General features: G+C 36.1%; 3 protein-coding genes across 3 annotated transcripts; all 3 read right to left on the bottom strand.

The window, feature by feature from the left end:
• Positions 1-1876: 1876 nt before the first annotated feature.
• ECB2 (Tetratricopeptide repeat (TPR)-like superfamily protein) lies at positions 1877-4982 on the bottom strand. Its single transcript, XM_020370615.3, has one exon. The coding sequence runs from the start codon at positions 4847-4849 to the stop codon at positions 2231-2233; it is 2619 nt and encodes an 872-aa protein (XP_020226204.2). The 5' UTR covers positions 4850-4982; the 3' UTR covers positions 1877-2230.
• Positions 4983-8312: 3330 nt separating this feature from the next.
• Positions 8313-8909, bottom strand: LOC145957697 (uncharacterized). The gene has a single exon (XM_083074113.1). It carries the CDS (start codon positions 8907-8909, stop codon positions 8313-8315), a length of 597 nt encoding a protein of 198 aa, XP_082930239.1.
• A 3068-nt stretch (positions 8910-11977) lies between these two features.
• LOC109808885 (coleoptile phototropism protein 1) lies at positions 11978-13965 on the bottom strand. The gene is made up of 3 exons (XM_020372053.3): positions 13477-13965; positions 12786-13309; positions 11978-12683 (listed from the first exon to the last, which is right to left on the bottom strand). The coding sequence occupies exons 1-3, from the start codon at positions 13757-13759 to the stop codon at positions 12129-12131; spliced, it is 1362 nt and encodes a 453-aa protein (XP_020227642.2). The 5' UTR covers positions 13760-13965; the 3' UTR covers positions 11978-12128.
• Positions 13966-23841: the final 9876 nt, after the last annotated feature.

Here is a 23841-nt window from a genome sequence, read left to right as displayed (position 1 = left end):
AGTAAAGATGAAAATAAATCAAATCAAAATTTCAATAATATAAGGATTGAATTTTTTTTTAAAATAATATATAGATCAAACTTGTTTAACAAAATTAAAACCTAAATCTAGCGTATTATTATTCATAAGTTTTTTTATTATAGATATGATCATTTTTTTCTAAGTATGACTTATTAATTTATTTAAAAATTTATTTTAAATTAGTCACACTAAACATGTTAATAAATTTAATTTAAAATAAGCTAACAAAATTATTTTTAAATATTATGTAAGTCCTTTTCTAATTTGTGTGATAAAAAATAATTTACTTTATTATTATTAAAATTTATATTTTAAAAAATGAAAAATTAATGTAAGAGAGAGAATTTTAAAGAATCTATATCTTATTAAAATTTACTATGAATATTAAAGTACTCTAACACTAAGGTTGTCATTAAAAAATGTAATCTTATAAAAACAATCTTTTTAAATATTCACTATATCCTTGAAATATTTAATCTTTTAACATTCTAATTTTTTTAAAGATGCAATTGCTAGAGTTTTTATTTTTTATTTTTTGATTTTATACAAATAAAAAAATAAAAATGTTTAAATGGAATGAAAATGCCAAAAAATAACGAATAGCTAATCATGATTATCAAAAAATTATCACATCTCAATTTCATCTACCTAGGTTCATGCAATATATAAAATATGTTAGGTCGAGAGAGTTTAAACACTAAGAAGTATCCACACAGTAATAGTGAGTAAACTACAAAAAGTAAGTTTAACACTAGAAGTTACAACATAACCCAAAATCTTAAATCATTAGGTTGGCAAGTCTTTTTTATTTATATATTATTCAATATGTCTAATTCTAACAGATGTGAAACTCACATCAGTTTACACTTGAACTCCAACACTCTCTCAAGTATAAGTCTCTTTCATATGGTCATACTTCCTCTCAGGCGGATGTCTTTTTCATCCACGAGTATTCAATAGTAACCTACTTGTACTGTCATTGCACATATCAACATAACACGTCCTTCACATCTTTAGGAAGATCTTTCGATACAAGGATGATCCCACTCTTTAATCCTTACGCCAATTCACTCTTAACATCCACAACCAGTTCTACTACTTAATACTCGTTCAAGTCAATTATTAGTCGTTTGGTCAAACTATCGACTCTGATACCACTTTTGGGTCACTTGGTTGAACCATCACATACCATTGTTGAGAAATTCTAACATCAAAGAGCACACCAATGGGTAGTGAGTAGACCATAGAGACGAGTTTGATACCACATCTCAATCCAAAACCTTAAAGTCTTAGATAGGTGAATTTTTCTCATTTATTCAACATGTCCAACTTTAATCCATGTGAGACTCACTTCATATTTAAACTCCAACAAAACATGCTTGATAATGAATAATAAGAAATCCAACAAAGGCAATCAAACCAAAAAATATCTAATAAAATCGGTTAACAAAATAGAATTACCTAATTAGCAAACTCCAAAAAGAGCACAGAATGACCACACTCCCCCACAATTTAGCAATGGCATAGAACAAAAAGAAGCTCCAAATTCTCGGGATCACAAGGAACCATGGTCCGAGGATGTTATGAAGCTTGTCTGCATGCCTCAGGGTGAATACAATTTTAAGAGTGCAAAACAAATCCAAACGAACCAAAAAATGCAATGAAGGGAAGAATGACGGAATAGAAGAGAGATTGCTTTGACAAAACATTAGCCAACTAAATGTCATAAAAGCATTTTGGTAATTGATGGTAATGAATCCCCTGTTACGTGAGAAATCATGTTCAAATCTTACATCTATTTCTCTTAATTTCCTACATATTTTATCCTACTAACATGTCTTTGAAAATGAAAATAGACACCATATAGAACTTACATAACATTAGCACCACGGAATTTACCAGTACATTTCAACTCCATCAAAATTCAATTTGTATCACTTTGTTAGATTGTAGGTTACAAATTACAATGAGATCTTAGACCACAGAAGCAGACATATCCTGATTTTCCCCCGTTTTTCTGGGAGGGGGTTAAAATGTTGAAAAATAATTATATACTTACATAGAAAATTATATAGCTACCTATGTTCAACAGACATTACATCTTTTTCCCCACACTCTGTATAGCATGTTATATATGAGGTTGTAACATTTTGCAACTCTAACTTTTCAATATAATGCTACATATCACACAGTTATCCTTCTAATCAAGCTAGCTCCTATAACCTTCATCCATGCAAGAACAGATGCCTCCCTTGAAATGGTGAAATTGCTCAGCATCCCTTACAGAAATCTCTCTCCGAACCTCCGTAGAGATAAATTTGACGACGCTGTGGCAACTTTGGCACATGTACAGATTCTTTGTCACCCAAATAGGCACCCCAGGGCCAGAGTTAATAAGTGCAAAGGCAATGGCCAGTCTCTCACTATGCCCACAAAATATATCAGCCTTAGAAGCTTCCATTATGTCCATATGACTGCTTTCTGGCCCTTCTACACCAGCTTCCTTCATCTTCATGCAAAATCGCTCTAAAATCGCATTTATTTCCTTTATTTGAGGGTGAAAGTTGTCACCACTGAGGAAAGCATGCACTATGCCCTTGACTTCCACCCAGCTGCATCCAGGATCTACAATTAGCCCATTCTGTCTCATCATTTTTCTTACTTCTGCTACCTTGTCCCATTTATTGTTGTCAGCATAAAGATTAGAGAGAAGAATGTAGTATCCAACACTTGTCGTATCATCTTGAAAGATATTTTCTGCAGCAAGCTCCCCAAGCTCAACATCATGGTGAATCCTGCATGCATTTAATAAAGCTCCCCAAACTGCAGGATCAGGTTTCATCGGCATTTTCTCTATGAATTCATAAGCTTCCTCCAAACTCCCAGAACGACCAAGTAAATCAACCACACATGCATAGTGTTTCAGATTAGGAGTAATAGAGTACTTATACTCCATGCTGTTAAAATATTCCAAGCCTTCTGCCACCATACCTGATCTGCTGCAAGCACATAATATGGAGACAAATGTAACTTCATCAGGACTAACGTTTGACTCTACCATTCTCTGAAAAAGCTCAGTAGCAAGTGCTCCTTTCCCAAGCTCAGCATATCCTGTTAGCAAAATGTTCCATGCGGTAACATCATGATCAACTGAGGAAAATTGTTTCCAAGCGTATTCCATTCTTCCACACCTTACATACATGTCTAAAATTGCATTCGGCATAAAACCATCAAAACTTACTCCAGTTCTCAACGCATGGGCATGGATCTCCTTTCCACATGTCAAAGCTCCTATTCTAGCACATGCAGATAGGACACAAATTAAAGAAACAGAATTTGGATTCAGTCTAAGAATCATCTCCCTGAAGTAAAATAAGGCTTCAAAACACCGGTTGTTGATCCGAAGACCAAGGATGATAGATGTCCATGATATAATATTCTTCTCTCGAGCAGAGTGGAAAACTTCTAAAGCCTTGTCAATGCATTTACACTTGGCATACATGTCAATGAGTGTGTTCACAACTATCGCATCAGAGACGAACCCATTCTGCTTGGCCACCTCATGAAGGTTCATCCCCATGTCTAAATGACATAAACAAGAACAAGCAGAGAGTGCACTGGCTATTGTGATTTCATCTGGCATGATACCTTGTGCTGCCATCATTTCATATGTCTCAAGAGCTTTCTGAGGCATCAAACTATTCTCATAACCTGATATCATTGCGGTCCATGACACCACATCTCTACATTCTGTATGATAGAAAACCATTTCAGCTTCCTCAATAAGTCCAACAGACGAGTACATCTGAATTAACGAATTATGAACCGAAGGGTCTCTCCCAAACTTCATTCTCAGAACATAACCATGAATTTGCCTCCCCAATCTCTCATCACCCAGAAGCTCACACGCAGTAATCACACTGGTCATGGTCATCAAATCAGGATCAACCGGATGTTCAATCATCCTACCAAACAACCTCAGTCCCTCCAAACACTCCCCATTTTCAAAGTACCCAGAAATCATGGCATTCCATGTAATCCTGTCTCTATAAGGCATTTTATCGAACACCAACCTTGCAGTATTGACATCCCCACATTTCACATACATAGTTATCAGTGCATTAATCACATCCACATCCGACTCAAACCCATGTCTTAAAACATGAACATGAATCTCTCTGCCCCTCACCAAGTTAGGCATGCCACCACAAGTCCTCAAAACACAAGGAAAAGTGTAAACATCAGGCCTCAATCCAACCCACAACATTCTATGATAGAGATCCAGTGCCTCATCAAAGAAGCCAGCTTTAGCATACCCACCAACCAAAACATTCCAAGAGAACAAATTCCTCTTCTCCATTCTCCCAAACACGTACCAGGCATCCACCAAGTTCCCAAACCTCACAAACATGCTCAAAAGCGCGTTCCCCAGTTGAGTGCTCAAACAAGTCATGGACATGGAAACATGGGAGAAAACACGAGACCCTTCTTTCCTTGCTCTCTTCCACTCACATAGCCGTATCAAAGCAACGTAAGCATCATCTTCAACGGGAATTCGAAGCTCGTGCATGGAGTCCAAGTAGCTCATGGCACGGTCCAAGTTCCCAAGGAGGCAAAACTTGCAAATATCGGAGTTGGGATTGTTGCTGAGAGAGGTGGTGGTAGTGGCAGAACTTGAGACACAAACATGTTTAACTTTTCTGAGTGTGAGCAAGTTATGGAAGAAAGTGAAAGTTTTGAAATTGAAGTTGGTGGAAGTGGTTCTAGAAGGAAGAATGGGATTGTCCCTTTGAGCGTGAAGATGGGAGGGTTTAGCAAAAGCCGCCATTTGGAGTTGCAGAACAATAACATGAAAAGAGGGTTTATCGGTTAAAGGCAAATTCAAAGGAACACGACAGTGTCAAATTAGTGAGTAGAGCAGAGTAAATATTACCTTCTGCCAACGATAACCACCATCTTATCCGAACATGTTATCTTAATTTAATAATATCTTCGTTTGTTTTATAGACAGAATCTAGGCTTCTGTTTTTTTTGTTTACCTCATAATATCCCAACATGGCAACATGTTTGTTTGCTATAGAAAAAATTACGGCTTTTATTTATTATTTAAATAGAGTTGTTTACAAATTATTTATAAAAGTGGGATAATTAATAGGGTGTTGTTGGTTAACATAGGATCATCCTTTGTCACATATTTTCTTTTAAACAATTGTTTGAATGTAATTTAAAATTGGAATCGAGTTTAGATGTTTTGTTTGAAGTGTCATTATTCTCATCAGACGATAATTTTTCTTTTCTTTTCTTTTTGCCGTAGTATCGCTATACTTTATGGAAGTTTAATTTTTTTTTTTACGTGTCGGGGGTTGGAAACTCATTTTTTTTTATTTTTCTTATTAATTAAGTGTTGTTGTAGAGATTGGAGGACTTAATTTTTTTTTATTTTATTTAAATGTCATTGCAAGAGATGGAAAACTCATTATATATATATTTTTTATTAATTAAGTGTCATTACAAGGTTAAGGACTTAATTTTTTTTTTGTTCAAGTATCGTTAGAGATAAATATGTTTTTTAATTTTTAGTTTTGTGATTGAGTGTATCACCATATATAATATTTTTGCTTATTGTATGTTTAATATTATTTTTATTATTTTATTGTTAGGTTTCATTTTGTTTATGCGTGTTATAAATTATAAAATAAAAAAGTATATATAACATGCAAAAACAGAATGAGACCGAACAACAAAATAATTAAAATAACATTAAACAAAAATATTATATAAGTTGGTGTATGATTCTCCATAAATTAGTTGAAAGGTTACGTTTTAAGTAGTAGAGTCTGGGGTGTATTGATAGGCTCATGAAATTTTTAACAACCCTTTGACCCATTTGTCTTTCGTTTTTCTTAGTCTCTTTTTCAATTCACCCATTATGACTTTGTTAACAGTCTTAACTTAATTATTTTTTTGAAGATACACAATGGAAGAAACTCAATATTGTAAATGGAGTTGTTAAAAGAACTCATCAAGCTTTCTATTCATAAACTACCTATCATTGTTGGTCACAATGGTCTTGTAAATTCTAAAATGACAAATAAGATTCTCTTAAATGAAGTGTTACACATTCTTTGTTATAATCTGAGCAAGCGATTCTACCTCTATCAACTTGGTAAAGTAATAAATTGCTATTAACAAAAAAAACTTGCATTAAGCCTTGACATGAGGAAATTGACCCAAAATGTCAATATCCCACATAGTGAACGACTACGAGGACTTGGAACATATTTAGTTGAGTTTTACTAAATGGTCGGCAAGTAATAGTTGACCCTTAATACTTGGGTTGCCATAGTCCTTCCCCTAGGGTGCATGCCGTAGACTCCTCGGTGCAATTCTTCCAACATACATAACTTATGCTTTGGTGATGCACCTTAATAGTGGTTTCGAGAACCCTCTTTTAAAGAATTCATTCCCAGTGATGTAGAAGTTGATTGCTTGAACGCTAAGTTTTTTGGCGGCCAAAGGTCTTTGGGTACAACATCATTCTTTAGATAATTTAGGATAGGGGCCATCTAGTTCTCCTTCCATTCAATTTGCATGCACTCTTTAGTGAATATGCTAAGCTCTTTCAAAGTTTGTTGCACTATGATTTTGTGTTGGTTGGATCACCAAGTGCTTGTAGAAAAAACTAAGAGAGACGAGTAATACTAGTATTGAGTGAACGTAGCAACTCACTATATTTTTTATTGAATAAGAGATGACCTTTAAATAACCATTGTACAACGTACCAAATTAACAAGAAGATAACAAAATATCTTATCAAAACAAATATTATCAAAAACTATCTTATCTAAACTGAAACAAATAAAACAGATAAACTAACTCGGATATCTCTAAAATTTAAGATTATCTAACAAAACTCCCCCATAAGCTTAAATTTTTTTTTTCATTTCGATGCCTCTTCCACCAGAGCGCGATACTCCTCCGCGTACCATGGCCCCGCGAGCCACACGACGTCCAGCACCCCGGCGCCGCGGTGGCCGATGCCTCTTCTGGGACACAAAAGTACCTTTTGTTCTTTGATTCACCTCGAAACCCAGAAAATACTTCATGATGCCCAAATCGGTCATCTCAAACTTCCTCTTCATCACTTCTTTAAACTCCTCAACTAACTCAGCTTTGCTTCCCATCTCACTCTTCTCAGTTGATCCGATCTCTTCATCCATTTCTTTCTTCCATCTCTCATCAAGTACCGCCTCTTCAAATTTTATGTCTTCTGCTCCTGTCAATAGACATACTACATGTAACTCGTCAGTGGAGTTGTTGATGTCTTGCAAGCTCCGAGTTCTAAGCTGCTCAGGTTCATCATCTTCCTCGGAATGCTCATTGGTCCTATCCGAGCTTCTCCCTATTATCTCCGAGCTCTCCCTCTCAGAGTTCGAGCTCCCCGAGGTCTCTTTAGAGTTACTCCAGCTCCACTCGCTTTCCTCATCTACCTGGACATCTCGACTTACCAGAATTTTGCCTGTAACAGGATTGTACAATTTGTACGCTTTTGCCTTTTCATCATACCCGATCAAGATATACTTCTTGCTCCTATCATCAAGCTTCATTCTGAGCTGAGCTGGAACATGACCGTAAGCAAGGCTTCCGAAGATCTTGAAGTGATGTATACTTGGTTTTTGTCCACTCCATGCTTCCTGAGGTGTCACATCATCCAATTTTGAATGTGGGCACATGTTCTGTATATATATAGCACACTACACTGCCTCTGCCCAAAACTTCTCAGGCATATTCTTCCCTTTAAGCATAGCTCGGACCATATCAAGAATAGTCCGATTCTTTCTTTCAGCTACTCCATTTTGTTGTGGTGAATATGGAGCTGTGAGAAAACATTTTATACCTTGCTCTTCACAGTATTCCATAAACTCTGCCGATGTGAATTCTCCACCTCTGTCCGACCTCAAAGCTTTAATTTGCTTGTTAGTCTCTTTCTCCACCATGACTTTAAACTTTTTAAAAGCTTCAAATGCCTTTGATTTTTCTTGCAAGAAATATACCCAGGTCTTTCGAGAGAAATCATCTATGAAAGAGATGAAATATTTCTTACCACTGAAGGATGCAGGAGAGATTGGTCCACACAAGTTAGTGTGTATCAGGCCAAGTTGCTCCTTTACTTTGTACTCGGACGAGTTCGGAAAACTTGTTCTTGTATGCTTTCCGAGTACACACGCTTCACAAAACTTCTTGTCAAACTCAACACCACGTAGTCCTTGCACCAACTCCTTCCTTGATAGCTAGGCCAAACCTCCAAAGTTCAAATGCCCAAAACGAAAATGCCACATCATGGCTTCATCCTTCACGTCCAGCTTCAAGCATTTATTTTGAATGATGTTCAGATCCAGTTTATACATCTGATTCTTTTTCATCTCCACTCGGGCTATTAAACGATCATACTTGTCCTTCAAATAAAGCACCCGATCCTTCATCAGAACCGAGTTGCCTTTCTCCATCATTTGCCCCATGCTTAAGATGTTATTCTTAAGCTCGGGAACGTAGTAGACATTCCTTATTTCTCCAACTCGTCCATCCTTCTGCATAAACTTGATGGTTTCACGCCCTTTTACCGCCACCTTTGAATCATCCCCAAATGACACGAATCCAACCTTCACCTTGATGAGTTCGTTGAAAAAACTCTCTTCTCCACACATATGATTGCTCGCTCTAGTGTCCAAATACCAGACTGAGTTGTTTAAGCAACTCGAATCAAGCTCTGCTTCTGACTTCTCATCTGAGCTTGGAAGCTCAACTGCTGATTTCTCCATGCAACTCAAGTTCAGCTCAACCTCGGAGGCACAACTCAGATGTAGCTTGGTCTCCGAGCTCTGCGTCATCATCAAAATTCCTGCTTCCTCGTCCTCTTCTTCTGTGAGAATATTCTTCTCTTTCTCTTCACTTCGGCTTTTAGCTCGGCAATACTTTGCTATGTGACCGTATTTGCCACAATTGTAGCAATTTGCCGATCTGCATTCCTTTGCGTAGTGGCCGAGTTTGCCACACTTATAACATTCCACCTCCGACCTTGGCTGACTTCCTTGGCTACGATCACCTCGTCCTTGTCCACCTCCATGATCACCTCGTCCTTTACCTCGTCCTTGATCACCTCGTCTTTTGCCTCGTCCTTGATCACCTCGTCCTTGTCCACTTGATCTTCGGCCCTGGGTGTTCCAAGTTTCATTCAAATCAAGTTTCGCCTGTAATGCTTGATCAAGAGTACCCTTCATCTTCCTCCTCCTTTGTTCGTGGGCTTCGAGTGACCCAGCGAGTTCTTCCACTGAGAGAATTGACAAGTCCTTTGACTCCTCAATTACGCATGCAATACTCTCGAAATCATCTATTAATGATCTCAAGATTTTCTCCACAATTCTACTTGCTGGCATTGGCTCCCCATTCCTTCCGAGTTGGTTAGCCAACTTCTCCACCCGAGTTATGTACTCGAATACTTGTTCCTTATCCTCCATCTTCAAACACTCAAACTCTCCTCAGAGAGTTTGAAGTCGGATCTGTCTGACACGGTGGTTACCTCTGTGCGCAACCTCCAAGATCTTCCATGCTTCCTTTGAAGATGCAGCGTTTGCAATCTTCTCAAAACCTGACTCATCCATGGCATTGTACAAAAAATACAAAGCCGATTTGTCCTTCACTCTTGTCTTTTCCAATGCGGCAATCTGAGCCACAGATTGGTCTTCGTCCTCCTCGGGTTCTTGGAACCCCTTCTCCACTATATCCCATAGACTTTGGGAACCCAACAGGGTCTTCATCTGTAAACACCAATTATCATAATTGATTTTCTTTGACAGTTGTGGTACGGTCATTCCATTAACAACCTTCGCCATTACTCTTTCCTTTTTTTTTTTCAAAACACACACAGGCGCACACTGCTTTCCTCTCACACTCGGCACTCAGAGCATATAGCTTTGATACCAATTTGTAGAAAAAACTAAGAGAGACGAGTAATACTAGTATTGGGTGAACGTAGCAACTCACTGTATTTTTTATTGAATAAGAGATGACCTTTAAATAGTCATTGTACAACGTACCAAATTAACAATAAGATAACAAAATATCTTATCAAAACAAATCTTATAAAAAACTATCTTATCTAAACTGAAACAAATAAAATAGATAAACTAACTCGGATATCTCTAAAATTTAAGATTATCTAACAGTGCTTACCAGGCCAACTTTGAAAGGACATCAACCCTTGCATTCTCTTCTCTTGATATGCTTTTGATTTGGAAGTCTAAGAAGTTCCCCTTCAACTGCCAGACCACATGGTAGTATTTTATACTCCGAGCATCTTTTGTTTGGTACTCACCCTTCAACAGTTCAACCACCAGTTGGGAGTCACTTTTATATAACAAATGTTCAGAACCCATTTCCAAAGCCAATTCCATTTTTGCTATGAGGGCTTCATGTTTCACATGATTTTTGGAAGTTTGAAAATTGAATTGAAGTGATTGTTCAACTACTAGCCTCCTGGTCCCTCCAAAATAACTTCGACCCCACTACCCTTTTTTCTTAACAAACCATCAACATATAGAATCCATGTATGGCTTTGTTGGGGTTTAGCGACCATCTCATTGATGAAATATGCTAAGCATTATGCTTGTATAGGACCTCTTGATTGATAAACCAAACAAAACTCCGACAACTCAACAGACCAAGTAATCATTCTACCAACTAGCTCTGGTTTTTTGAGAATCTTGGTAATAGGGTAGTCAATCTTGACAATTACTTGATGACTTAATAACAGGGCCTTAATTTTCTAGTTGTAACCAAAGCTAAAGCTAAAATTTCCACCTTCTAATACTTTTGCTCAACACCCTATAAACTTAGCTAATGTAGTAGATATGGACTTGCCCCCCTTCTCTTTCTTGGGCAATGACAACACTTATAGACTTGTCTGATATAGACAAGTAAAGAAAGAGGGGTAGATCTTGTTGTCTACCCAAGTAGTATATAGATAGGACCCCGATGAACTTTGCTTTCAACATTTTGGATACCTCATTCTTACTGCTGTTCTTTTCTCTTCACCCATTTTTCTTTTCTTTTGAGCTATTGGTCGAGTTTCATGACAAATGGACAAGTGGTGACAATGGAAAGATGAATCAATGTTTGACATGTCGTATGCTGATCACGCAAATAAATTAACATTCTCTTTCAAAGTTGTAATCGATAAGGTCTTGTCCTCCGATTCCATCTATGTTCCAATGTTAGTACATTGTCTGTCAATTTTACCTAGTTGAAATTTCTGACATGGGAGTCCAACACCTATCCGGTTCATGATTGTGCCTTTGAGCATGAAGATGGGAGGGTTTAGCAAACGCCGCCATTTGGAGTTACAGAACAATAAAATGAAAAGTGGGTTTATCGGTTTAAAGCAAATTCAAAGAAACACGACAGTGTCAAATTGGAGAGTAGAGCAGAGTAAATAGTATTACCTTCTGCCAACGATAACCACCATTTTATCCGAACATGTTATCTTAATTTAATAATATATTCGTTTTGTTTTTTCAGAAAGAATCTAGGATTATGTTTGTTTTGTTTACCTAACACCTTTGCTAGAAAACACGTGTTTTTATCACATTGTTTATTTCTCGCGCATATGATAAACTAATTAATCTATAGTTTTAACAAAACTATAAGTGGAAAGTGTGTAAAATCATAAAGAGTAATAGCAAGTAGTTTACTATTATCGAACTAGTTTTGTTAACCATTTCCAAGAATAATTAGAAGTTAATAAATATTGAATATTATACTTTTCAATAATCTTAAAAATAATTATCGACAAAAACGGCCTTATATACAGATTATAACGCGAACAAGTACATATTTTTATTTTAAATCTCCCTTCATAAAATAAAAATAGAAAGAATAAAAAAAACGATGCAACTGAGTGTAATGATAGGTGAAAGAAATTATTGAGTTTATTATTCGAAATACAAAAGTTGATATATCCTGGATTATTTGATAGAGCAATAAAAGAACATAGAGAGAAAGTAAATTAATTTGGTGAATATGATGATAATGATAAACGTGTTGTGGATTGATCAAGACATGGACTTCCTCCACTTGTGAGTGTGAGTGTGAGTGTGAGAGTGAGCAGTTCTGCCACCACCTTTGACATTAACCAACCTTGTCTTCATGTCCACAGGCGTGCACCTGACGTTCCCCTCGAGTTCGAGGTCCATTCTGTCGGCGGCTTTGATGGGAAAGGCGAACTTCTTCCACTTGAAGAAGCCCTTCTTCTTCTCCACCACCATCCTCTCCATCTGCGCCTGCATGGCGTTGCACTGGATCTGAAGCCTGTACACGTCATCCTTCAGCTTCCTTATCTCCACTTGCTGAGCGCTCACCTCGCGCTTCGACAGGCACCGCGCCGGCAGGTCCAACCCTCCGGGGCTTCTCGCTCCGCTCACCAAAGAGCCGCTCCAGTCCACGTGCCGGTTCAGTTTGCTGTGCTCCGAGAGAAGCACCTGAATCACTGCTCTCACCGGGAACCGTTCGTTTTGTGCTGCGTGGAGTGATGCCTCTGCTGTTAGTTTTCTGCTGTCGATTAGCCTGCACAGTCCCTTCCTCTCTTGCTTCGACACACCTGGATGTGCCTGTAATTAATCAACTGCATATTTAATTATCTTTTTCTTCTTCAATTCAATTAGAGTACGGAAACTACTACTAGTTAATCAACCAATTTGAACGAGACATACTTTTAGATACGTATCAATGGCTCTGTACAACCCATCATCCGTTGTTCTTCCATGGCTTGGAAGAGCTGCGGCAAGGGTAACGAAGTCGTTCAAGCTCAAATTGGCATCCATAGCTGCCTCAGCGAGGTAGGAATCGACCAACTTGGCCACCTTAACCAAAGAAGCAACGCTCTTAGCTCCCTCGCTGTCCAAACTCACAAACCTCTTCACCACCCTAATCACCAGCTCAACGTCCAAGAGTGTCCCACAAGTGTGGCTGAACGAGGGAATCACCAACTCCTTCAACGAAGCCTGGTCCAACTGCCACGAAATACGTTTCTCAAGCTCTTGCCTGTAGGAACCATCAACCCCAACCATGTTCGCCGTTCTCAGAAGCCTTAGCAGGAAGTTGCATGGAATGGCATCCTTCTCGGGGGGAAGAACACCCACCAAGGTTTCCACGAAGAACCTCTTCTTCATCCATGACGCCGTCACGCTTTCCGGCGATTCCTCGAACTGGGCCAGGCTCTTACCAGTCATGTCACCTGTCCAGAAGAAATTATTAGGTTTAGGTGGTTCACAACTATCAAAGTTTCTACATATACTAATCTTCTAGTGATTGTAAATTGTAACATTTATTTGAACATGTGTCATGTAAACATTAATTTGAACTATAAAACCTGCTGGTTCAGCACTATCTAATAATTTCTACCTGCAGAGAGGTCAGGGAGCCATTTGGAGGCATAGTGTGTGATGAGGGAGCCAATAAGGTCTGCACGAACACCTTTGGCCTTGATGCCAGCAAGGGTCTTAACGAAGTAATCCATGTCCAAGATGCATGCATCGTCGAACCAGCATTCGGAGGAGATTTGGGAGGGAGATTTTGCTTGGAAGTTGAGTGATTCTGGATTGGTTTGCTTCTTCATTTCAGTGAGGAGCTCAAATAAGCTAGTAGAGGAGGAATCGGTTGGTGTAGAAGGCACTGTGTTGGGCATGTTGCATTATTTGTCAAGAACAATAATCAGATTTTTATTCCTTTGACCTTGTTGTTGAAATGAGATTTTCTTAGCAGCTGAAGCTAGGAATTATGAAGAGGATGGATAAGGCGTGTTGAGATAGGAATAGGACCACTCATACAACTGTTTATTTTTATTCTGATATTCTCTTCCTATGCCAGACAACATGAATTTTGCTCACATCCTCTAACATGCAGCATGTATAGAACAAAATTAATTATAGCACCCTCAAAGTTGAAAGACACTTGAAGAGGACCAGTTTGTTCTCTCTCGATCTCATGTGTACGTAAGGAGTTTGGACTTTGTCCCATTTACATCAGCTACTACCAGGAATCCAATATGGATATGCAAACAACAGCGGAAACTTATTTGATTGCTTTATAAAGTAATGTTGAATGTTGTTATTACATACTTGAGCTTCTGTAATCATGGTTTTACACGTTTGTTGATTTGAAGAATCAAGAAATTAAAGAACTACATCTAGTGGAAGGTTCAAAATATGTCTGTATACAGAACATGATTCGGCACTTAATCTGTCAAAAAGAAAAACAATCTACTGTTAGAACATATATAACATGACTATATGATAGAAATTCAATCCCACCCATTATCTTTTTCAACAAAAAGTGAAAAGGCGAGAAGATTGGGTTCATTTTAAGGTCAAAGTACTGATAAGAACCAACAAGCATCCGTTAGCACTGATAATTTCCTAAAGTGCACCTCTTTTAAACAAAATAAACCTTAAATATAACCTATGTATGGACGAAAGAAAGAAATATAACCTAAAAAGTACATTTAAATCCAACTCTTTTATGTATCACGTGTGAAACTCAATTAAGATAACTGTCCCTATATTGCCCACACGAGAAATATTTAGTACTAAATTTATTTGAAAAAATCAAATCAAATCAACTAGTTAGAGTGATTTCCGTTGATCTCCTTAGAATTTTATTGTTTTTTAATTAGCAATGTGATGTTAAATAGAAGAGAAAGAAAACAAAAAGAATTCCAAAGTTGTTGTATGGCACCACAACTCCACAAGGTAACGTCCAAGCTCGTGGTCATTCTTGTCGGTTTTGAAGGAAACACGTGAAACTGTGGGTAATACTAGAATTGGTCCCCTGTCGCATTTATTATTTTGTTTGATACAGCCCAGCCCACACTGGTTTGGGTAACGGTCAAACCGAAAGTGGGTTTTGAAACTCTCCCCTCCTCCCCCAAAAAATATAATATTTTTTTATTAGGATGTTCATGAGACTTATCTTTTGTTTCAACCCAATCCAAATTTCAATAGAATCATTTATTTAAACCTAAATTTAAAAACAAAGTCAATCTTATTTATGCACTTTATACATCAATATTAATATTTTATATAATAAATTATAATATATATATATATAACTGTAATTCAAATATATTTTGTAATATATTCTAAAATAAATAATATTAATATTATATAAAATATTTTTCATTAATATTTTATAATATATTCTAAAATAAAAAAATATTAATATTATATAAAATATTTTCATTAATTTAAAAATGATATTTTAACATATATGTATAATTTAATTTAAAAAATTATATTGTTTAAAGGAATCTTAAACTTTACGTGAGATTAAACTAAAAATGTAATGACTTGTTATGGTCATTATACTTAACAAAATCAATAACTAAAACAACTACCTAATAAGGTTCATATTTATAGTTCCCATAAAGTGCAATCTAATATATACATATATTCAACAAGGTTCTACAACCACAATTGAGATACTAAAGAATTATATATATATATATATATATATATATATATATATATATATATATATATATATATAATAATCCAAAACTATAATATACAAGTCTAAGTTATTAGTTAAGCAACTCAATAAAATCGAGAAAAGTAGTTTCTAATTACACCACCATCTAGTAACACGACTCTCCACATGTTTGACTCTTCAAGCTTGACCATGTCCTACTTCGATGAAAACATAATCATTATTATAGTTCAACCACAAGAAAAATATTTAAGGATAAGCTAGAATATAAAGGAGAAATCATGTAACAAGTATAAAAATAACATAACTATATTATTAACAACATCATCAGGTGAAACATACACCAAAATCACATCATGGTCTACTACTTAGCACCATGTCAAAACACCTCAACATGACATCACACAAGTTTGAAAGAAAAATTTAAAGCATATCAAACTTACACCACAATCATGCTATCCTACATACAACTCCACATAACATATGAACAATCACTAAAAATAGTACATCATATGCATATACCTCAATTATTGCATCGTTACGCATTCCCTTACGGAGATCTCCTACAATCAAGGGAGCGGTCTAAATATCTTGACCCTACCGAACCAACCAATCTTTTTACACTTGCTAAATCAACAATCAATTGGAATACCAATCCCTACAACATGATTTCTCGAATGTCGTCACCTAGACTAGGAAAGTTCAGTACCACCATCAAGTATAACATAATTGGGTATGGGCTTACCATGACATTGACATGCATTAACCAAGTCTCGCTAACTATCCTCACTACACCACATACTTCTCTAGTAATCAGTTAAAGATTTTAGCCCTCGAATTCATATCTTACTCCAATATTAACTAAGAATCTAGAGGAAACTCAACAATCCACTACAAGAGATAATATATACTCAAGGAGGGTTTTTCAACAACTAGACTCATAGAGTACCACACCAATATCCACACAATGAGATATCCAACTTTTAAAAACACTTTCTTCTCTAGTTCTAAGTCAATCAACATGCCTAAATGCGTATAGCATTCATAGTATCAACACCTTAACAGGTCAATAGTCATTCAACATATCATGTGTAACACCCCAATTTTCATAATTTTTATAAGGGTGATTTAGTAGTCCAGAACGGGTCGTTCCCAAACTGGAACGAGCCGTTCCAAACTACTAAAAAGACCTATAAACCCTAGATTGGAACGGGTCGTTCCAAACATGGTCGTTGTGAGTTAAAACTCATCTCCAAAACGGGTCGTTCTGGTTTAAGAACGAGTCGTTCCAGATGTGAATTTTACACATGATGAAAGGATCTAGAACAGGCTATTCCAAATCCGAAATGGGTCGTTCTGGCCACTCTTGACATCTATAAATAACAGACTCTCGCACTACTTTTGGACACACCCTCTGAAGACCAAGGAGAATCAAGAGAATGAGATCAACTAGATTTCGCTCTAGCTTTGTCTTCTGCGTATCTAGGTAAAGGGGGGTGAGAAACCTCGCTCGAGGGTGTGGGAATAATTGTTGGGTAGCAGAATTGGCCCTCAATCCTTTGCCTAATGCATGCTTCTAGGAACAGGCAAAATATGAATATTTTTTATTTTTCTTTCTGATTGCTCTGTTGTGTTCCTTGTTGAATGTGATGTTTGAATATGTGATTAATTTTAAGAATAAATATGTTTTTATATGAATTAGAGTGCTCTATGGGTTCCTACAGGAAATCCTATAAGAAATAGGCAAATTTTAGATGTTTTCTGTTTTGAATTCTGAGTATTCTATTGTGTTCCTTGCTAAATGTTGAGCATGAATGTATATTTAATTTTGAGTTTGAACAGGTTTTGATATGAATTAGAGTGTTTTGTGGGTTCCTGTGTGAAACCTATGAGGAACAATTATGAATATGATTATGAGGCAATGTGAAAAGTGAATATGACATGATGATGATAATAATCTCCAAATGATAATCTTATGAGTAAGATTATGTGAAATATGAACAAATGACATGAGACATGATGTGAATGACGTGCTATTGTGAGCACTATGACTATGAGAATGTGAAACGTGATGAAATGAGAGATAAGACATGAAATGCCATGACAAGTAAAGTGATGAGTCCATGAGTTTGTGAATGTGTGACATGCATCATATACATCTATGTGAAGGGTACGATGTGGAGTACACCATTAGGGAAGGCCCTCCTTGTGTAACAGCTTGGGGGAGTCCTAGGGGATAGTGCAGTTTGGATGTCTTGATTCCACCCATTTGTGAGCACGAGATGTAACTTGCGTAACTTCGCTATCCTAACCAGACCCTAGCAGTACATCCTTCTAGTTGAGAGTGTACGGGTAGCTCCTTACATGTACTCCTAGACTACCCTAGGTGTGTTGTTTAGGCAGCACACCAGTGATATATGATTATGAGACACGTGACTGGCATGCATGCATCTATGAGTCGAGTCCATGACATTATTGCATGATGAATGACTGTGTATGTGTTACTGTTATATGTGAAATTTGAATTTGCACCTGATTAATGAGTAGCTATGACTGTGCTTGTATGATTTGTGTGTGTTGCCTAACTGTTATTTCTACACCTGAACCTGAGTTAGATGTTTCTTATTCCCTTGTTGTTCTTTCTATGTGTTTAACTTGTGTTGCAGGTGATCATCAGCATGAGGATGTTAGTGATGAAGCTTAGGCTTTAGTTGGGCAAGCTCTGATAGGATATGTGACATTGGAGCATAGTTAGGCTTAGTTTAGGATGCTATTTCCATTAAACTATTTGAAAACTCAGTTTTATTTCTCTGTAATTTCACTGACATGTTATTTGGATTAAGTTTATGAATGTGAACTTTTTACCCTTATGTGGTTAGAGATTTGGATTTTAATGATAAAGAATTTTATTTTTATAATTATTGTATATATATGTTGGGGTAGAGGGTGTCACATCATGCCTAAATGTCCTAAGCATTCTCAGCATTAACACCTCAACAATTTAACAATCATAAATTTATTGTACCTAAATGCCTAAAGTATTCTCAATATCAACACTTCAATAATTCAACAATCATAAATATCTATATCTATATATATATATATATATATATATATATATATATATATATATATATATATATATATATATATATATATATATTATCCCATCAATATATATAGAACTAATAACACTCATCAATATAAAATAGGCAATATATTCATCTAATCTATTCATGTTCACCATTTTATCAATCCAGCAACAAGAGTTTCACAAAACAAACCATGTCTGATGATACATGCCTTGCACCTGGCGCTATTGAGATAGGTAGTACTCTGCCTCACCCACCACAATCTTATTCAACTCGCGACAGGCATGGATGAGGTAGAGAAATCGTGGGCTCTCACACTTAGCATAGAAAACCCCACACTCGAACCCATTTCCCTCCTCATGCTTGATATCACTACTTTGACACCTGATGCCAATTTAGACAAAGACAATTCTCTCACATCACTCCCAACACCATTCAAACCACATCTAATGTGACCAAGTCAGAGGCTATTCTCTCTCCTTATGCTCAGCACCACCAATCATGTGTTCGACGTAAGATAGAGGCCCCTTGATTTGAGTCACATTAAATGCCATGAAGGCGCACCCAATGTGATGGTGAGTTCTACACTCAACAAATGCTCGAATTGGCTCAAATAACATGAAAACTAGTAAACCACCAACATTACATACAAGATATCACTTATATACAACAACAACAACTCATTTTGAACAAGACATCCAAAATGCAACAACCATTCTCAAAATCACCAAATTATTCTCCTTGAAACCCAAAAACACCAAGTTCAACTATCGCATTTCTAAATCATGCTATTCAACAATATAATTGCAACTATTGGCATTGTAGACACCCAATTTCGTCCGGGGGGCATACAAACGAAGAAATGGACGTCTATTATCAAGAAAATGAGCTCCCAATCATGGAAATAACAGGACATGACATCAGAAGGCTAAAAGCCCGAAAAAGTTGGTTTTAGTAGCCCGAAACGGGCTGTTCCAAAACTGGAACGGGCCGTTCTAGGCTCTTTAAAAAAGGCTAAAACATACATTTGGAACGGGTTGTTCCCAAATTGGAACGGGCCATTCCCAAATAACAAAAAAGGCTTAAATCCTTAATTTGGAACGGGCCGTTCCAGAATGGCATTTATGTGTTAAACGCGCCTCTGGAATGGGCCGTTCCGATTTCAGAACGGCCCGTTCCAATATACTAAATTAACACGTAACGGCCAAATCCAGAACGGCCCTCGGAACGGGCCGTTCTGGACCCTGTCTGAAGCCTGTAAATAGACAGCTTGGGCACATTTCTGAGGGACTCCAAAATTTCGTCCACACTCTTTAGAGCACGAAATTTCTCTCTTTTTCTCTCTCCCCCTCTCTTTTGTATTTCTTGAGATTTTGTGAGGCATTGTAGTGTGAAAGGTTGCCACAAAGCACCTATATTTTTCATATTTGAAGATCTAACAAAGCTTGCCACGAAATATTTCATTTAATCTTCTTCTCTTTCTTTTACTTCTTATTTTTTGTTATAACAAGAGCAATCATGTAGACGTTTTAGGGTCAACCGTGTAATTTAAATTTCAAGCATGTAAATAGTAATTCATAAAGGGGATCTAATATTTAATTTATTACTTCTTATCACATTAACTTCATCATAGGGTACCGATTGAGGGCGTTGTAGGGGTGCTAAATACCTTCCCTACACGTAACCGACCCCTGAACCCAATTCTGGTTATCAAGGCCATTATTGGACTTTAAAAAACCTTTTCTTTTTTCAATGTTTTGAGTAAAACATTGGTGGCGACTCCATAAAACCTATTTTCAAAACCATTAATTAAGGATTAGTCTGGTGTTCGGGCATTCCTTAATTGATGAGATCTTTAGAAGGATGTTTAAACCATAGGTCGCGAGATCAGAAATTTTTGGGTTGCGACAGGCATCCATATGGAATAAACCAACAAGCAACCAAACAATCCAACAAGAACCAAGAATCCAACTTCCATTACCTCTAATCCAAAGAGAAGCAGAAGTCGAGCTACAAACAACTCTAGGAAGCTCTATACAAGACCACGAACTTAATAATCAGTGAACCCTGAACCCTAAACTTGGATGATTACTTGCTCAGGACAATACTCTGTATCACTCTTGTTCAATAACGAATTTTGTGTTAATATCATTGTAACGATACAACATATTTGTTTTAGGCTTAAATATATTTTTAGTCCTACAATTCTAAAACTGATCTTTTTTCTCCCTCAAATTTAAAATTGATTTTTTTAGTCCCTATAATTTTAAAAAAAAAAATTATTTATTAGTATTTGGATGATTACTTTCTCGGGACAATATTTTGTGTCACTTTTGTTCAGTAAAGAATTTTGTGTTACTAGCATTGTAACAATACAACATATTTATTTTAGGTTTTAAATTTTTTTTAGTTCTCAAATTTTAAATTTGGTCTTTTTAGTCTCCGTAATTTTCAAAACTTTTGTTTGTTAGTGTTTGGATGATTACTTGTTTGGGACAATACTTTGTAATCACTCTTATTCAGTAATGATTTTTGTATTAATAGCATTGTAACAATACAACATATTTATTTTAGGCTTAAATATGTTTTTAGTCCCTTCAAATTTAAGGTATATTTGTTTTTAGTTCCTTAAATTTAAAACTAATCTTTTTAATTCCTGTAATTTTAAAAATTTTATTTGTTAGTATTTGAATGATTACTTGCTTGGGACAATACTTTGTGTCACTCTTGCTTAGTGACAAATTTTGTGTTGATAGCATTATAACTATATAACATATTTATTTTAGAAATAATGAACAACCTGGTTACCAAAATTGATTTCTCAAGTTTTGTCACTTAAACTAAGAAAGTCTGGTATTACTATTATGGTAGGACAACTTAAGTGTGAGTCTATCACGACTTTAACATGCATAACTAAGTCTCCTATGGGATTAGTCTGTCAATTACTCTCCAAATACTATGCAACTTTACAGTAATCAATATAGGATTTTAACCATCAACTTTATACTTTACTCAATTGGTCACTTCATACACGTATGACTTAACCTGGGCTTCAAACGGCTCTGCATAAAACCTAGAAGAGACAACTTACAAACACCTTCAGCTAAACTCTCACTAAAGGATTATCAATTTTTGACCTTTCTGAGCACCACAACTTATATCCGATCAAAGGGATTTGTTAATTTCTAAAATAACTTTACTTTTATCTAGTTTTTACGTAGCTAAACTAAGACATGTATTGCATCATCACATGTCTAAACAACTTAATCATCTGTAAACAACATACATCTTGCAACTTAATCAACTTCAATCAACTATCAGCTTACAATTTGCCAACTTAAAACATCAGTATACATCATCCTAGATCAATGCACAATGAATTATAATCATACAACATCATACATCATGTGAGTAATTAATATACTACACTCATTTTCAACACTTAATTAAATAACAAGTTTCTTATTTAGTAACTTACGCTTAATACCATTCTCCCAACACCATTGAGGTAGAGAGCCTTTGGCTTGCTCACGTCCAATGTTAAACCACGTGCGCTCGATGTGGATGAGGTAGATAACTCCTATGTCAAGCACGTTTGGCATGGTTAAACCTATGCTCGACCTCATCCAGGTAGAGAGTCTTTGTCTAACTCGCGCTTGGTGCCAATAAACGTGTGCCCAACGTCGTCTAGGTAGAAAGTCATTAACTTGACCATGCCCAATGCCTCAACCTACGCCCGGCGTCACCAAATTAGAGAGCTCCTGAAGCAATCACATCCAGCACCTCTCATTTGTACGTTCAATGTGACTAAGTTAGAGAGCTCCTCACTAACCCATGTTCAACGCTACCAATCTCATTCCTGGTATGATTAGGATAGAGAGCCCCTAACTAAAGTCATGTCCAGTGCCATGAAGGCGCACCCAACATGATGAAGATTTTCACACTTAGCAAAACCTTCATTTGGCCTAAAAATTGTAAGAAGTTCAACCAATCCAACATGCAATACACATTTCGACATTTTTACGACATATATAACATCATCCTAGCACTAAACACAACATGCATTAACTAGAATTCAAGGATCGTCAATTTGCATCAAAACAACTTCTACAAAACCACCCTTAAGTAAAGTCCATTCATTTCGTATCAAATTTAAGCAAAGTCCATTGATTTCATATCAAATTTCAACAATAATGATGAATCCAGGTAGCAAACAACAACCCTAATTCAACATTATTCAATCGACAAACTTCTTACCGTAAATGGCTCCAAAAATCAAGAGAATGGAAGAAAATTAAGAGTTCTCAAGGTCGTCATATAACTCTCAACTTAAGATTCTCAACTTCTGAAGCTTGAATTTCCTATCTACCTTTGCTACTTAGCTCAAAGAAGGATCTAGAAGGGTTATACGGTGTTAGAAAAAGAAGAACCTCTCTCAGATTCTAGAGTCTCTCTATTTAACTCCTCTCTAAATTTTCTAAAGATATGAAAGAATGAAACTCATGCCTTAAAAAAACTTTATATTCTTTTCTAAATTCGATCAATTTGACCCTCTAAAACTACCTCAACAACTTAACTCTCAAGGGTCTTTTGACCCTTTATAACTCTAAAAAAGCAATAAATACAATAATTCCACAATTAATCATATAACATATAATTAATTATAGAATCAATCAAAAATTATTTCAAAATTGTATAATAAAATTAAAAATAATCATTATTCTAATATGACTAAATTAATTTAAATATAAACTATAAGGGACTCAAATGAATATTTTAACATACAAAAAATCAAAATGAATAATAATGCAATAAAGGATAAAAATATATTTTAACCTAATTTTTTTCTTTATCTTTATTAACTTATTCAAAATACTTTTTATCTCAAATAACTAAATGTAGCCTTTCATATCAATTTACACTTTTAAGTTAATTTTTTCAAAAACTTTAATTAGTTAATAAAATTTGTTTTTCAACTACTAACTTTGGCTTTAAAATTTCTACTTATACATAGTTAATTTTACCGAGCTCACCGCAGGACTATTTTCTAAACTTGAAGCCGCCAAAATATAATTTGGGTCGAAACGAAACGAATGATGAGCCAATCCTGGTCATGAACACCCCTAATATTTAGAAAAGTAGAGCTGAACACGTGTACCTTAGCCAAGGCAAGATTTGAACACTTGTGGGC

Source organism: Cajanus cajan, chromosome 5 (genome assembly GCF_000230855.2).
Source record: "Cajanus cajan strain Asha chromosome 5, NIPB_CcT2T_4, whole genome shotgun sequence".
NCBI lineage: Eukaryota > Viridiplantae > Streptophyta > Magnoliopsida > Fabales > Fabaceae > Cajanus > Cajanus cajan.
The sequence above is the reverse complement of the archived record's forward strand: the minus strand, read 5'-3'. Positions and strand labels throughout refer to the sequence as shown.